We start from the raw sequence: 16,774 nt of genomic DNA on the forward strand, positions 1-16,774 counted from the left end.
GGATTAGGCTTCTGCTTAAAAAAACTGAAGTGTATGGGGGATGAAAACCCCAGAGCCAAATATAACTCAAATATTTACGCATATGTTAATGCAGAAAAGAGAAATTAGAGAGAGTGCCAGTAACTGAAAGTCACCCAAGCCGTGCTACAGTCAGAGTTTCCACTACACATCCGTTTGACCCAGTGCACCATTTACTGAGTAAAACCATGGCCAAATGAAAGCCATCAGTGTGCACAGGAAAACAAATGTGGCCATCAGTGTCAAATCTTGTTTTTGTTTGGGGCGGATCTAACCTTGTGGGTTCCTGAGCACTGCAGACGACTGAAGGTCTTTAAATGATGTACTGAAAAGCACGGATCTGATGTATGTACCTGTCTTTAAAAATTGTCCATAAGAGTTTCTGAACAAAACACTAACATGGATTAAATGTTGTGTGTTGTTGTGGTGGTGCACAAAAGTTTGAAATAAACAAAAAGGGAACAAGCAGAGTTACCTAATGTTGATTTCCCAAGTAAAACTATTGTGTAATAAAGCTGTAACAATTTAGAACATGCAATAGCCTCTTTCAGGGTGTTAAATAATAACATGCCAACTTATGGATTAGTATGTCTATGTTGTGACTTGTGAAGATGGAGTTATGTTTACTATCTCGCTGACATTAAATATATTCTGGTTGTGCATAACTCAAGTACAAATTTTAGGAACTGTTCATGTACGTTTCTTGAGTATTTCCATTTTGTGCCTGTTTTTTACGGGATATCAGAGGGGCAATTTGTACTTTAAGTTACTGCTGCTTACGTTTTTCAGTTTCAGGTTTTAAGGTCAAAGTTAAAAATGAAATAGCACAGATTAAACTACCAAACATTACAGTATATGTTGTTTCAAGAGGAACCATGCAAGTCTGGTCGCTTTTCCTCTGTGTTGCTAACCCTCCTCTCAGACATGTGCATTTGTTTATAATGAAGCCGGTGAGAAATCAATACATGGATGGAGCGGTGGAGAGCCTCCATTCTCTCTAGTAACAAGCTGTTTAATTAAGGTAAAAATGTAGCTATGGGACAAATCCTGCTTAGTTCCTCTTTAAAGGATCTCTGCTTAGACGTTCAAATAAAATCTAGATTTCATTATTTCTTTAAAAGCACTCATTGACCCTCAACCCATGTCTTGTTTTTCGGCGTCACATGTTGGGGTCTGCCCACCCGAATGAAACACAGGGGAATTATCACATCCTCTAAATGGCAATTGTCCTTGGTATATATATAAAAAAAAGTCCCAGCCCACATTTTGTCTGGCTCACATTCCTTCATGAAGGGAGAGCTTATCCCTGTTTTTCACACTGCCTTGGGGAAAATTAATAGTTTTTTTTCTAGTTACATCTCTGGGCTTACAAAAAGTGGAAGGACTGAGGCTGGGTGGGCAGAAGGTGCCGTCATTCTCCCACAGACAGAGCCCGAAACATTCAGCAACACAAAAGTTGTATTCTTCTTGTTTTCAATTTCGATTTTTTTTTTCCACTGAAAAGGCTCTCGGAGCGTTCTTGGAAAAGGGCACTGGAAGAGAAGGACTTTATTATTGTCTTCACACAAAGAAAGAGTTACCCAGCGATGTCTCTGACAGGTGATGTGTGTGTGGTGACGGGAGCCGGTGGATTTCTGGGAAAGAGGCTGGTGAGGCTGCTGCTGGAGGAGGAGAAAGTGGCCGAGATTCGATTGCTGGACAAACACGTACAGCCACAAATTTTACAGGCTCTCGAGGGTAAAATCTGCCTCTTCACACATTACTCTTTCTTTTACCCATCTTCACGAGACTGATGAATTTTTCTGATAAGATATGAAACGGATTAAAAGTGCAGGAAGAGGTTTCTCTACTGCATCCGTTTCATGAAAAAAGCACTAATAATCCAGTGCAAATCTGAATCAAATGGTTTAAAGGGCATGAGGCTGCAGTGATAAGTGTCACTTTGTAATACCAGATGTAAGTTTGTTTTATTTTTAACTAATCACAGAAGTCTGACTGACATTTTAAATCCTTACTTTGAAAAAAGCATTAACAGTTTGGCCTATGGAGCAGCAACGTGATGAGCATTGATTATTGGATTTCCCACCCTAAATAAATAATTAAAATTGATTCTGATACCACTAGGTTCATGTTGGTTTAGTATGTAATCATCTTGTATATTGACTAGTACTACCCCACAACTTTTCATGGTACAAATGCACAAATCGCTTAATGTGTTTCATTCTATATTTACTTTGTGTCAGATTGTCGAGGCCAGACGAGGCTGCGTGTTTACGAGGGCGACATCAGGGACAGTGATTACGTGAGGAAAGCCTGTCGAGGTGCATCTATCGTCTTCCACATCGCATCCATCATTGATATTATTGATGCCATGGAGTACAATGAGATGTATGGGATCAATGTCAAAGGTAAGGTTGGTATGGCTGTCTAACAGACTTAAATTAACTAAATTATCAACATATTATGTATAATATATCTGTTTAATAAGATAGCCGTATTGAAAGCAAACTCCTTTGATTGCTTCCACTTCACTTGGCACTTTACATTAAATCTATTTTCATGACATATGTTGACTGACACTTTAGTTTTTGTCTGCACACATCATTAAATCCTTTCAGTGTTTACATTCATCTTCAGACATACAGTAGACTTCCAGTAACATCTTCAGTTCTTTTCAGTGTGTTCATACCTCCAATTTCTACGTCCACTTCACGATTTAGGCTTTAACATGAACTTGATTTCCAATCGGCACTTTCACTGTACCTTCAACTTCTTGAACCTCAGTTTCAATTCTTGGGAGTTTCCCTTTAGTGGTAAATTAAATGTATACTTGGTATCTTTCTCTTTAAACTTCCTTAAACTTATAAAACTTTTATTTGCCTCCACAACTGATCTTCCTATTTCACTTTATGACTGTCTACTATTAAATTTTTTTCATGAGTATGTCTAATTATCAAGAAAATAAGGTTCTGGACTTTTTATCAATTAAAACTGTGATTTATTGACTCTCTTGTTCTGTCCCCAGCAGAATGACTTAGCCTCCTCTGAACTCTAAACTCTTTCCTTTGCAGGGACACAGTTAATCCTGGAGGCGTGTATCCAGGAGAACGTGGTGTCCTTCATCTACACCAGCACCATCGAGGTGATGGGACCAAACTCCAAGGGCGAACCCATTTTCAACGGCAGTGAGGACACAACGTATGACTGCACTCTCAAGTTTTCCTACAGCAAAACCAAAAAAGAGGCTGAGCAGAGAACGCTGCAGGCCAACGGAGAGCTGCTCCAAAATGGAGGCCGACTGGCGACCTGCGCCCTCAGACCGATGTACATCTTCGGGGAGGGCTGCCGCTTCCTGCTGGGCCACATGAGCGACGGGATACGAAACAACGACGTTCTGTATCGGATGTCTCTCCCGGACGCCCGAGTGAATCCCGTCTACGTCGGCAACGTGGCGACTGCTCACCTCCAAGCAGCGCGAAGCCTGAAGGACCCACAGAGAAGAAACGCTATCGGAGGAAAGTTTTACTTCGTTTCCGACGACACGCCGCACGTGAGTTACTCAGACTTCAACCATGTCGTAATGTCGCCTCTGGGCTTTGACATCCAAGATAAACTCATGGTGCCGCTCAGCGTCTTCTACGCGGTCTGCTTCATCATGGAGTTTCTGTGCATGATCGTCCGGCCTTTCAAGCGCATCGTCCCGCCGCTGAACCGTCAGCTCCTCACCATGTTGAACACACCGTTCACCTTCTCCTATCAGAGAGCAAAGAGAGACCTGGGATACAGCCCCAGATACAGCTGGGAGGAAGCACGCAAACGCACCATTGAGTGGCTCGCCTCGGAGCTGCCGAAGGAGAGGGAGCGGGTTACAGCTTAAAACAAAACCATGTTGTTAGCGCTAAAACTCTCTCCTAGAAGTTATGTTTATGAACAACTGATATGCTTTGAAGGAAATGTAATTGCGATGATGTGTTGTTGAATTATATATTTGGCATAACATAGACATTATGTAAAATAACATCAGTAGAATAATAATAGACCACATATTCAGTTAAAGAAGATTTTTTAACTAAAAATAAAAAGTGGAAAAACAGAAAATAATTATTTTGTCTGTATAAAGATAAATGTTTGACACCATTTTCCTCTTTCCATTTCTATCCAAGGTTCATGAAAGAACTTTTATACTGTTGTAGCACGTCTCATATTATCATAGTATGTTTCACTTTCTGTAGGTTTTTGTTTGTTCATCTGATATTTCCACTGAGTCACCAAAGATTCCTACACAAATATGGGTTTAGATGCGCTCTTTGACTCTTCAGTGCTTTTTTTGGCTTGACAGACAATAACCTCGACCTCACTGACCAAACCACAGGAGGGAAAAGAGGACGTGTAATACGCTGGAAGCTTTACTGTGTCACTTGTTGTTCTTGTATTGCTGTGTATGTTATGTGAACTATTAAAGTTTATGGGGAAAATTAAAATCACCTCTCATTTCTTTTTTGAAATGTTGTTTGTCAGCATTTAAAAACAATCACTGTGAGTAATATGTTTGGTTAAAGAATGACTGAAGGATTTGAACCTGGCCCTTCTTTTTGTATTGGATTTTTCATGTTAATGATTGATACAAACAAAAACCTTTCCAATTAGCCCACTATTGAGCAACAACGGGAAGCCCAGAAAAACCACTAAACAGCAGATGTAATGGAAAATATGTGGAAAATTGTGGAACGTACTAGTGCATTCCTACAGAGATAGAGCCTTTTTGTTGAAGTCTCCATGGATGAAAACAGTAATTTTACTTGACAGAACACAGAAGTTTCTGTTTGACCGTTTACTCAATCAGTTATTTTCTTTGTTTGCTTTGGAGAAGGATCTGAAACTCCTTCCATTACTGGAAATAATTCAAGTCACGTTGCAGAGGAGCAGAAACTCTCATGATCTGGAAGTTACTTGCCAATATTGTTTTTGCTCAGTAATTAATGGCAGAGACTTTTGTTGCCATCAATCATTTAATAGTAAAAACATGTTTAAAACTCACAATGTTATCCTTTAATACTTAATGTAATGTGATAATTTAATGATTACTTAACTTGCAGTAATTTCAAACATCAATTTATGACATCAATAAGCTGTCATTCAGATTCATTGACCCTAAAAGTAAAATCTAATTGGGAACAAGCCATTTCTGAGAAGTCTCATTTAGATTCCAGACTCAATATTAATATTCAAGCTTTCTTTTTAAATCCACAGCACTGTAAACTGTCTATCATCTGTCGACCAGCACCTGCACTGTTCTCTTCTTTCTCCAACAACAAACTATATCATATCAATATAATCTAAAATGTGACATAATCTACTTAGCCTGATTGCCCCAAAAAAAATAGGGCTTCCCTAAATCCTATTTGAGGTTTGACACAAACAACACACTTCTAGGAGCGTGGGAAAAAGTTGTTTTCTTTTGTTTCTACAGAAAAATCATCATGTAATCAGCACTAAGACAAACAAATCACTCCTTGACCCATTTTCCTTGGGAGGGATTAGCTTTTTGGGTTATTGTGACCTGGCGCGGCTGTTTATAAGATCCATGCTTACAATTAAGTAACAAAAAGAGAGCGATTGAACTGCTTAAAACAATAACATACATGAAAAGCTGCACTATTCAGCATGAGCAATGATTACATAAACACGCATCGATAGTGGAACAATTGATCAGCTGGTCATTGATTTCTCTCAGACACAACAGGGTGACCTCTCCTCACTTTCTCTGACTCTCTTGCTCTCTCTCACAAACACACAACAACACACACACACATTGAAATTCACCCACACACGAGGCCAGAGTCCAGCATTTTAAACAAACAGCCATTGAACACCAATGAGGTCATGTATTCACCGCCAGGCAAAGAGCTTCAACCACTTGTCGGCCCAGTACAAACCCAGTCTGGGAGAGGCAAAAAGGACACCTACTCACAAATGTGTAGCGAGAAAGTGAAAGGACAGGGGAACGTTTGTGGTGACTACACAGAGCTGAGCTAAGAAAAAAAGCACAAACATAGCAAGCTCTGCCAGGATTGGAACAAACATATTTGGGCTCCTTTGGACTGTTTTATGTGGATTCCTTCTTCGCTTCATGCTGTTTGCCAGTTAAACGCTGAGCGGTCGCTCCAGAACCACAGCGCTGCACAGAAAGTGGGATTTTCTCAAGCCGAAAGCTGCTCTGCATCCACCAATCTGTGGCTGAGGATCACAGCTGAGCGCCGTTAAGCAGTGACTAAAGCTGCTACTGTAGGCAGCTACTCTCCCCATTCACCTCCCTGTTACTACAGAAAATGCCTCGGGAACACAAAACGATCCTCGTTTGTGTGCTGATGATCTGCATCACATCCCTGGTGGTGGGTAAGTGGCCTGAGGTATTTTCTACTGCATCGCTGTTTTTCATACTATTTTTCATTCAAGTTTCAAATTTGTACTCAGCGATTGGACAGAGATACTTCCAGGACCACAACCGTCACAAAAACCTTTGTGACAGCTACTACTTTTAGCCACAATACCCTAAAACATGGAACATTATGTAGTGCAATATCAGGCTTTTTAAAGTAACCAGTCACTCTAGATAATGTAGTGCAGTAAAAAAAAAAATGCTTTATTTGCTGTGTTAATAACTGTTGGAGATTGTAAAATTTGACATTGTAGGCTATACAAAGGAAGATTTTTCCTCCTTTGTCCAAATGTGTTGTCATTATTGCCATGGCTTATATTCTACGTTTCACTGTTTGATCAGATGATGTGAGTTTAGTTATTTTTCATGACGCATGGCGAGACAAAAACAGATCATTCAGATCCAGTCATGGTGACAACTGTCCTTCTAACGCCCACAGGTGTAGAGGAGCGTCAGAGAGATGATGAGTGTGCTGACCTCAACAACACCACGTGGGAGGAGTACAGACACAACCGGGTCAAACTCCGGGTCCAGTACCTGCTGCTGACCAGAAAAAACATGGACTGTGCACAAATGTTTGACCAAGAGTCTCTCACCGAGCCACAGCCCTACTTTGACGCATCCCGTCCAACCAAGGTCATCATCCACGGCTACAGGTAAGTCATAACATCGCCACATCAAACCAGGTATTGATCAGATAACATTTAATATTTGTCAATCCATCACTGAAGTAACGCACAGGAGAAAAATATAATTTCAGATTCATAAAGGCTTTGTCTTATTAATGAAACCACAAACCATACCAAATCAAGATCTAGATCAAACCCAGATATGTCAAATCCAGACTAGACAAACAGGAAGAGGGCAAAGACCATTAAACCAGTTTCAAGTTTGTTCTATTTGAGAGAACAAACAATTTCATTGCACAAATAAGTGATTCACAACAGTGTAGTCAATCTTGTGTGTTTTCCACAGGCTGTTACTCATCCACTTATCCACTGTAGACTTTTTGGGGTAAAGAAAAACGGGTTATAAACATATTTTGACTAGTTTGAATTAATAGTGTCTACTTAGTCTAGATCAAGTGATTCTGTAAAGATTAAAATTTAGTTTAACCTAGTCTTATGTGGACACGAAATAGAAAATGCAGGAAACTGAAAGTGAGTTTTTAGCTAACATCTCTGACACGAAGGCGTTCCCGCCCCGCCCACGCACAACGATACATGACGTTCCATTGAGCGCGAGAGCCAACGGAAAAATAACTGCATTGCCGCGAGAGCAACGTTAGCTAGCGGTACCAACATTTACCGAGCTTATTAGCTAACAATAACGTGTCTATTTTAGCCAGTTAATGATGAAAACGTATATTTAACATGACATCCATGAAGTTACTTACCAAGCCACGGGGAGAGATGCCGGTTGCGAGCGATACGGGAGAGTTTTGAGCAGCTGTTAGCTTTAGCTCTCGGTCGAAGCCAAACTGAAATTGACCGATCAGTCGGATTCAGTCGGACTTTCTCTCCAGTGAAATGCACGACCTCGGACTTATCCTCTCGCCCACACAGACTGCAGTCATGGAGACGGTGAAGCCGCCGACAAAAGCAGGTAAAAAAAAACGAAAAAAAAACAAACATAGATGGTAAATAAAAATGGTCATAGCCTCCGTGGCATTTCTGAGGAGCGAAAGTGAGCCGTTGCGAAGACGCCATCTACCTGTCACGCACGCAGCGGTTAATCCAAATATGGTCAAAGAGGAAGGAACGGCGCGAGAGGAGCCGAAGCTCATCCACCTGTCACTGAAATCAGCCACGCCCCCAACATTTTAAAGGGGAACTATGCAAATCTGATCTTTTCCATTGTTTTGCTAACCCTCCTCCTGGCCATGTGCATTTGTTTACAATGAAGTGAGAAACCAATCAATAGAGCGGTACATAACATTATATATCATATGGCCTACATACCTGTATATTTGTATAGTCTTATCTCTCATAAACAAGAGATTACGGGTTACACAGAAGAGAGCTGGACACCGGGTCGGCGGCACTGATCTTGCAAAGTCGTTTTTCAGCCAAGAGTCTCCATTCTCCGTTGTAACAAGTTACATGTCATTTATTAAACCAACATTTACTCCAAAGCTGTTAAGGTAAAAAAAAAAAAAAAAAAAAAAGTTTAGGTTGACCAAATGTCCTCCTTTGGCCGGACATGTCCACCATGCAGTCTCCGTTTTTGTTTTTTTTAAAGGCCTACCTGACAGCCGAGTTTACCTGTGATCTACCTGTTGATCCTTAGAAAAGCCACTCATGATTGTTTCGTTATGCTTGCAGAGGTCTATGGTTGAGCTCATGTGCATTATTGATTAAAACCAGACGCGGTCCAACACACGGATGCAGAAGCCCGGACCCCATAAATACATAAATATACAGAGACTTTTTTTACGGGAGGAAATTATAGAAGTCATTAACTCTTTAATTTCTTGTATTTGTTGGGTTACTCGACATGAGTAGAGGATTACACAAATAAAGAGGGAGAAAGTAACAACCATCAAATTATTTCTTTCATTCTTCCTTCTTCCTGCCCTTCTCACTGATCCCACCATCGATGATCTAACCCTACCCTTAACTCACGCTACCAGAGCCCTGGGCAGTAAGCCGTCCTGGGTGGAGAAGCTGGCCCAAGCCCTGCTCCGGGCGCAGGACGTGAACGTGGTGGTGGTGGACTGGGTCTATGGAGCCTCCTTCGCCTACAACCTGGTGGTGGAGAATTACAAGGAGGTTGCTGTGCAGATCTCTGTCCTCATCAACCAGCTGCAGGTGAGAGAGAGCTAAGAGAGACGCAAGTTGTTAGAGGATCATTTCCAGGGAAGAAGCTATTTAATGCTGTGTTAATGGATTCTTGATTCATAGCTGTATACTGTTATTGCTGCTTCTGCAACCATGGATGTTTAGGAGCTATAACTGCACTACAGCTACTTAAAATAAAATAGGCAACAAGGTGCAAATCAATTTTATGTCTATAGGTTAGTGATTGTTTCATCTAAAATCTAGTAGGAGTGAATATTTAAGGTGTGTTTCAAAAGACGCATTTACCACAAACATAACAACTTGTTCCCGAAGGCATTACAGGCATTGCAAGGCAGGACATATTAATGAGTCTCTGCCATATGCGTAAAGGTATAGGGTTATGTTTGTCTCATTAATACCTGTAAACGCACAGAGGGTGATCTACAAATATTCCTTGGTTTGCACACGTGTTTTGCTATCCACAAATACAAATTTGTGACTTGTATTTTGGTTTTTATGTGTACAGTATTTGTAAATATATAATTTTCCATTCAAAAAAGCCATTTGTAAAATTGAAAATTCTGTTTGTGAAGTGTGATTCAGCATTTGTGGATCACCAATCACACACGCGCATCTCTCTCCTCAATGACGTATTTTTGAGACGTTCTTGTCGAGATACAGCCCCTGCTTCTGTTGCATCTGCTGACAGAAAGTCTCCAGCTCACTAAGTTTAGGTGAATATAAAGAAATATGACATAGATTGTGGTTGTCGTCTTGTCCAACAGAAACATGGATGCAAACTCGAGTCCTTCCACTTCATCGGGGTCAGTCTCGGGGCGCACGTCGCTGGTTTTGTGGGGACTCTCTTTGAGGGGAAGATTGGACGAATCACAGGTGAGTCTGCAACATGTCCATGATGTCAGTCCTGGTTTTCACCTGTGCTCCTCTATAATTTGACAAATTGTCCTGCTTTACCAAATAAATCTTAAAAGCACGCAGGTGAACCAGTAAAATCGTTGGTGAATTCATGGTGCGAGCTGAGCGAGTCAACCCACAAAGGTCAGCACAGCTCAGAAGTCTTTCTCAGAGCATGTGAGTGTCTGTCAGTGTGTGACCTTGGGAGCTTAGTGGGGCTCTTCAAAAAGACAACGGCACTTTGATAAGAGCAGCACTGAAGCTGTGTGGAGAGGCTCCCTCCCCTCGTCCCCAGAGCACACCATCCAGCACAATACGCCTCTGTCCACTTGTTTATATCGGGTCTTTTTGTCTGAGTGGGGACACTTGTGTAAGTTAAAATGTGCAACTCAGAGGAGCCGCAGATGTTGACTGTGAACGGAAACATAATAGGTCATTATAGGAACAAATTTTGGAAAAACTTCACTAATCAAATATATAAAGAAATATTTACTTATTCTCAAAATGTCTTTTAGAGATTTCTTTTTTCCCAGTAAAACTATTATTATATATATTTTGAGAGCAACAGAACGTCATTTTTTGCATTTTCCCACACCAGTCTTAACAAGGTTAAGTAAATTGAGAGGAAATGACAGAAAAAGTGGAACAATGTAGGTTAAGTCATCATCAGTTCCTCACACAGCATGACTTTTCTATTTTAAAAAACATCAGAATGAAACAAAAACTAAGCTATATAGTTACAGTAAGAGCCACAAAGCTATTGTGTTGTTGAGGTCGGTTGATTTTTGCACTTTTTGCATTGCAGACTGCTGCTGATTTCTAAAAACGGCAGCTTTTACTCTCACAAAGTGCTGTTCAGTGCTGCGTGCTTCACCTCTCTGGTTGTGGTCCATCAGCAAAATACTTTCTCAGCCACAGAGGCTTTTTATTCTGGGTCCAACCTGTGAAACCAAAACCGAAAACAAGAGGCTCCTGAGATAAAAGCGCTGCCGGCGTTCCCATGTAAAAGGGAAAACTGCTTTCACCGTGTATCCAAACAACAAGGCCCTGACCTACATCACACCACTGTCCACTTAATTAATCATGAAAAATCCTCTCAAACACGTATTTTTCACCTTTCAAACTCACTCTTCTCTCGTCCCTGTCGTCCAGGCCTTGACCCCGCCGGACCCATGTTCAAAGGAGCCGACACTTACGACCGACTGGACCCATCTGACGCCCAGTTTGTGGACGCCATCCACACAGACTCTGACTGTGAGGCAGCTTTAACTCCCTACGGAGCCTTAATACACTCACTCATGTCTTTTCATTGCCACCGTGCTGCTGCCAGAGGACCGAGGTTGCACAGTGTGTCCTGTTGTTGTCCACAGTGTTTACTGTCATTGATTACAACAGAGACATTGGAAAACATATGTTGGCCTCAGTGTGAGGAAGGTTAACAGATGAGATGAGGTCACAGTTCAACATTTGATATAATTCCTTTTTTAGTTTCTTTATGAATTAAGTTTTTTGCAGACAAAACATCTGGAAAACTAGTTTTTACATTGTTACAAACAACACAATTCAGCAGTAAATAGAATTACAACTTGATTGATAATTGATTGGCAACTATGATTAAAAATAGTATTTTTGTGCAGAAAAAGCTTTTAATCATTCTAGTTATTTAAATGTATTTTCAGTAAATTTGCAGATTGGACTGTTGACAGCAAGTCTCACTTCTTACAGCATACTTACCTGTCGTTCTAGTATGCATTTTTGCAAACCAACCAATCAATCAATGAACTAATAGAGAAAATAATCAACAGATGAATCTGTAATAAAAACCTCATCACGAATGCAGGTAAAACAGTTGAATAATCAGCTTTTTCTCAACACGCTACAACAGTGAATGCATGAATAGTAATAATGTGATGATATAGCATATAAAAGTATTTATGAGCAAGTACTTTTACTTTTAATCTTTGAAGTACATCTTCATAGTAGAGTTTAGTGTCGTGTTGTTGCTTTTACTGAAGTTATTTGAAGGCGACAAGTTGGAGAAAAGATAAAAAGATGTTAAAGGAAAAAAAAGAAAAACACACTTCCTCTTTACAATGAAAAGATGAATTCATACGTGATTAAACGACTGTGGTTTTGCAGTGACAGGCAGCCTTACTTCTCGTCTGCTGTGACCATCGGCAGATAGAGACTGATGTTTTCCTAACAACACTGTACAAATGACCTTATGCTGAAAACAATGGTCTCAAAATGAAACAGCAGCAGCAGCACTCAACAGGAGAGCTTCATGTTTACTGTTTGCTCAGGTCACTACAGTTGACCAGTTTAAAGCAACAGAAAATTTACTGTTTCTTAAATCCTGCAAAAATAATGTCTCCATTTGATTAGACCATATAAATGATCTTACAGAAATATAATTAAAAGGGTTTTATACACCACTAAAAACTAAACAGAGTTTGTACTGGAGTTTCTAACTCTCAGAATTATTGTCATTTTTCTTTGTAAAACTTTGACTCTATGTTTAAATTAAAGAACAGGAAGTAGAAAGAAAAGCAGCTCTGCAGCAGAGACAATATTCATGAGGTTTTTTCATTTTCTCTGCATTAGATTTTGGCATCTCCATCCCTGTGGGTCATGTGGATTTCTTTCTGAATGGGGGGAAGGACCAGACTGGATGTGCCCGCTCCAGGTTTGCCTCAAGTGAGTTCAGCATTTACTAAAAAACTAAAAAAAAAGCAAATGCAGAGGCTAACACCAAGAGAGCAGCTCTGTGTTGTTTAATAAGTCTGCTTGGCTTTTTCATGTAAAATTCAAATTATTCTTAGATTTAACACAGTTTTACATCTGAATCTTTAATTTTATTTTATTTAACTAATAACTAATTTCAAGAGTCACAGTCTCTGGCTCCCTCAGTGTTTCTGTGTGTTGTCAGTTCTCGTCTACTTCCCAGTGTATGGTTATGTGATCTGTGACCACATGAGGGCGCTGCACGTCTACATCAGCGCTCTGAACAGCTCCTGTCCCATGAGGGGGGTCCCATGCTCCAGTTATGAAGACTTCCTGAAGGGACACTGTGTGGACTGTGACGTCTTCAAGGGGACATGTCCAACTATAGGTAATAATACACCAACACTACTGTAATCAATTGGTTCAAACTTTTAATTTTAACTCATTTTAATGTATTGCAGTTCATATTTGTTTAGTGTTATCAATCTGTTTGATTATTTATGGCATTATGTGATTATGTGGCCTCCTCTCAATCTTGTATCACTGTTCCTGCTCATCCTACAGCCGCCTCCATTACTCTTCATTATTCTGAATAATAACCATAACCCTTTGTCATCTGTTCACCATATGCACAGTCGCTGTGTGCTGAGAAAAACCCTCATTCATGCTGTGGCTAAAAGCTTTTTTTAGGCTCATTCTCTATTAGAGAAAAACATTAACATATGCATCCAGAAGTCTGTGAAGAGATGTGGTGGGAACCATCTCTGGACTTTTCTGGAGGGAAACAGTTCAACTTGTTTATATTGTGTAAACCACAAATTGATCCAGGAGGGAATTTCCAAACATGTAATTATTTTTTTTGTTAGAGTGATTCTCAGGTCAAGTTTAAAAATAGACAGCAGAAGTGTGAGTGTTTGAGACATTATTCTGACAACAAAGGAAGTACAGTATTTAAGCAGCCTTTTAAGTAGCTTAAGAAAACACATGTGAACATGTTGCAAATTCATAAAACATCTTCTTCATTTTAATGACACCTTCTGCAGAAAAAATCACCAACAATTGCAAATAAACACACTTAGTGCAAAATCAATCTTGCAACATCACAGAAGTGTTTCCAGAGGACACGTTGAGGACTGGATGTTCATTTCCCAAATGTAACATTTGAAGTTAAAAACATGGAGATTCATCTTTTCTTTTTTCTGAAAAGAATAAGTTTAAAAATAGCCAGCAGAAGTGTGCGTGTTTGAGACATTATTCTGACAACAAAACAAATACAGTATTTAAGCAGCCCATTAACAGTGTTTTAAATCTGGAATATTAAACAAACCTAAAGGTTGAATTACATTTAATTAAAATGAACAACTTCCCATATTTTTTACAGCTTTTACAACATTATTGTAATATTATAATGAGCAGAAGTAATAGTGAGCATCCATCAAGGAGTGATCGGCTTCATTTATTTCAAATTCATGGACAGAATCTGAATATACTGTATATATATCGATAGTCAGCGCCCTCTACAGGTGAAGGACACTGACCCTGGACCAGCACGGTGTCTGTTAACGACGTTTCCTTCAGGCTGCAGAGAGAGGACGAACATGAACCCATGAAAGAATAGAAATAAACTCTGTGCCGCCTGTTTTTCATTGGTTGGTCTGTGAAGCCTCAGTGTCACCAGCAGATACGACGTCTCACGCAGCAGCTCTGCTCCCGTCACACGGCGGCTTCTGGCAGCTTCTTATCGACGTGACCCCTGATACACCAACACTCACTGATACACAGTGACACAGTTCCTGTTCAGAGGCCTTTTTTGATCCGTGACGTACACACAGGAGACCTACAGTGTGACTCTAATTCACCTTGTGTGTGTGTGTGTGTTTCAGGTTTATCAGAAAACAGCGGGATCACCATGTCTCCAATTCCCACAGAGCAGAAGCTTTTCCTTCTCACGACATCTTCGCCACCTTTTTGCAGTGAGTGTTTGATAATATCTCTCAGTTTTTAGTGGGAATACTCATGTTTTTCTTATTGCTCCCTAGATTCAAACCAACCAACAAAAAAAGAGCTTTTATATACTGTATGTTGTGCGTTAGATGGTGTTTATGTTGTTATTATTCCTCTGCTCAGCTCATCACATCCTGCTGGAGCTGGAGGTTTCTCCCCTGGATAAAAGTGCTGAGGTGGAGGTGACGCTGAGGACCGACAACCTGGGAACAGAGAAGAGGATCAGACTGTAGGTCCCACATCACATCTAATGTGTAGTGTCTGGGATTAAACAGGGTTCAGACAGGCTGGGCAGTTTTTGTTTAAGCATCTAGACTTGCCAGAGTATGCATTATTAAAGACATATTATGGAAATATCACTTTTTCAAGGCTCTTTAACATATATTAGTGTGTTTGTCTTGCCTTCCGGCCCCAAAAATGTGAGAATTTACAAAAAAAAATCTGTAATGTGCAGGCTCCCTAGGTTGAAAACCATGTGGTTTAAGGAGCTGTTCCCTCAGTTGTCTTCCAGTGATGTAACTAGGATTCAAATTTGCATAATACCACCCCTACCTGGGACCAGTAGAAGGGGCGGGGCAAGCAGTGGTTCATTTGCATTTAAAGGGACAGGTACTGAAACCAGCCGTTCTGAACAGAGCTGTTTTGAGAGGATGAAAAGAGCTGTGATGTTTGATCCTTGGGGTATTTTGACCGAAGCCTGTCACAGACACGTCTTTAAGACACCTGGGAACTATTTTAATTTGTGGAAAAGGGGCAGAATATGTCTCTTATGAAGCAAATTTAAATGTCTGGACATCATATACTTACATGACAGTGATGATGATGGATGAAGGAAAACGAACAGAAGATGATTATCACTGAAACTATGTGATGTTCCTCTGTTTATAGAAACTGGAGGGTTGAATTCAAGATGGTGATGTCATGGAATTGGAAATGTTTAATTAAGATTATCTTTAATACAAATACTTCGGTTGAAAACTAAATAATTCAGTGTGGCATCCCTCTCTTTATTTAGCCCTGGTTGACAGACTTTATTACCTCAGGCTCGTCCCAGAGCTGCTACTGTAAACTTTTCTCTCCCAGAAAAAGTTGAGTGGGCAGCTTCTATTTTAGGAAGAGGAGGAGGATGGCCTGTATATTCCTCTGTAAAGATGCATCCAGGTGCACGAATGAAGACATAAATCTCCTGTTGACCTACTGTACATCGTGTGGATGCTTGGTTTGTGTATTCTTGTAAGATTAGGTCTAAAAAATAGGGCGAAAATGTCAGAGAAGAACGAGATGCAATGAAAATTTAAAAGGAGGGTGAAACAGCAGGAGATGTATTTATTCTGTGATAAACACAGAGGGCAGTAACTGTCCACTGTGATGAATGTATTTGTTTCATCCTGTTTGGTTGTGACATTACTCACATGCTGGCCGTGTGTGTGTGTGTGTGTGTGTGTGTGTGTGTGTGTGTGTGTGTGTGTGTGTGTTTTCCAGTCAGACGTCGACGACAGAGTACAAGATGGTGCTGGTTCATCCTGTGGCTCTGTGTGAGATCAACTCCATCGAGCTGAAGAACACCGGCTTTCGTTTCTACAGACAGTCAGACGTCCACTTCAGATCCATCTGTGTGTCTGAGTTCGCCTCTCTCAGGTTAGATCACACACACACACACACTCATCTGCACATTTGTGTTTTACTGTATAAACTCCCACGCCTCCTCCTGGTCGAGGTCATCCTCCTCCTGTATCCTCAAACTCATCCACAGATGAAATACAAAGGCAGAAGCTGAAGTTCTTACTTGTAGTTCTGTAGGAAACATATCTACATGCTGCTTCAACAGAAACAAACCTTCACTCATCTATAGGGCTGAAGGTTTGCAACATCATTTATCAACAGGTGTCAAAAA

The 16,774-nt window shown here is 40.4% G+C and overlaps 2 protein-coding genes across 4 annotated transcripts in view; both read left to right on the forward strand.

Annotated features, from left to right (window-relative positions):
* Window positions 1-1,604: 1,604 nt before the first annotated feature.
* hsd3b1 (hydroxy-delta-5-steroid dehydrogenase, 3 beta- and steroid delta-isomerase 1) lies at window positions 1,605-3,895 on the forward strand (the record flags this gene model as incomplete). The annotated part of the gene is made up of 3 exons (XM_083997274.1): window positions 1,605-1,755; window positions 2,262-2,426; window positions 3,090-3,895. The coding sequence occupies 3 exons, from the start codon at window positions 1,605-1,607 to the stop codon at window positions 3,893-3,895; spliced, it is 1,122 nt and encodes a 373-aa protein (XP_083853400.1).
* Window positions 3,896-5,903: 2,008 nt separating this feature from the next.
* The window catches only part of pla1a (phospholipase A1 member A), a 119,982-nt gene continuing 109,111 nt past the window's right edge, over window positions 5,904-16,774 (forward strand). Inside the window, exons 1-10 of one of the 3 annotated variants that reach the window (XM_083997160.1) lie at window positions 5,904-6,414; window positions 6,897-7,113; window positions 9,090-9,267; window positions 10,023-10,131; window positions 11,305-11,406; window positions 12,757-12,849; window positions 13,082-13,264; window positions 14,760-14,849; window positions 15,004-15,109; window positions 16,363-16,518. In XM_083997160.1, the coding sequence (XP_083853286.1) occupies window positions 6,348-6,414; window positions 6,897-7,113; window positions 9,090-9,267; window positions 10,023-10,131; window positions 11,305-11,406; window positions 12,757-12,849; window positions 13,082-13,264; window positions 14,760-14,849; window positions 15,004-15,109; window positions 16,363-16,518 (1,301 nt within the window). In that variant the 5' untranslated portion in view covers window positions 5,904-6,347. Of the gene's footprint in view, window positions 6,415-6,896; window positions 7,114-9,089; window positions 9,268-10,022; window positions 10,132-11,304; window positions 11,407-12,756; window positions 12,850-13,081; window positions 13,265-14,759; window positions 14,850-15,003; window positions 15,140-16,362; window positions 16,519-16,774 lie in introns of all 3 variants that reach the window. The other 2 variants (XM_083997161.1, XM_083997162.1) reach the window with 2 other exon arrangements.

Source organism: Trachurus trachurus (assembly GCF_905171665.1).
Source record: "Trachurus trachurus genome assembly, chromosome: 21".
Classification (NCBI taxonomy): domain Eukaryota; kingdom Metazoa; phylum Chordata; class Actinopteri; order Carangiformes; family Carangidae; genus Trachurus; species Trachurus trachurus.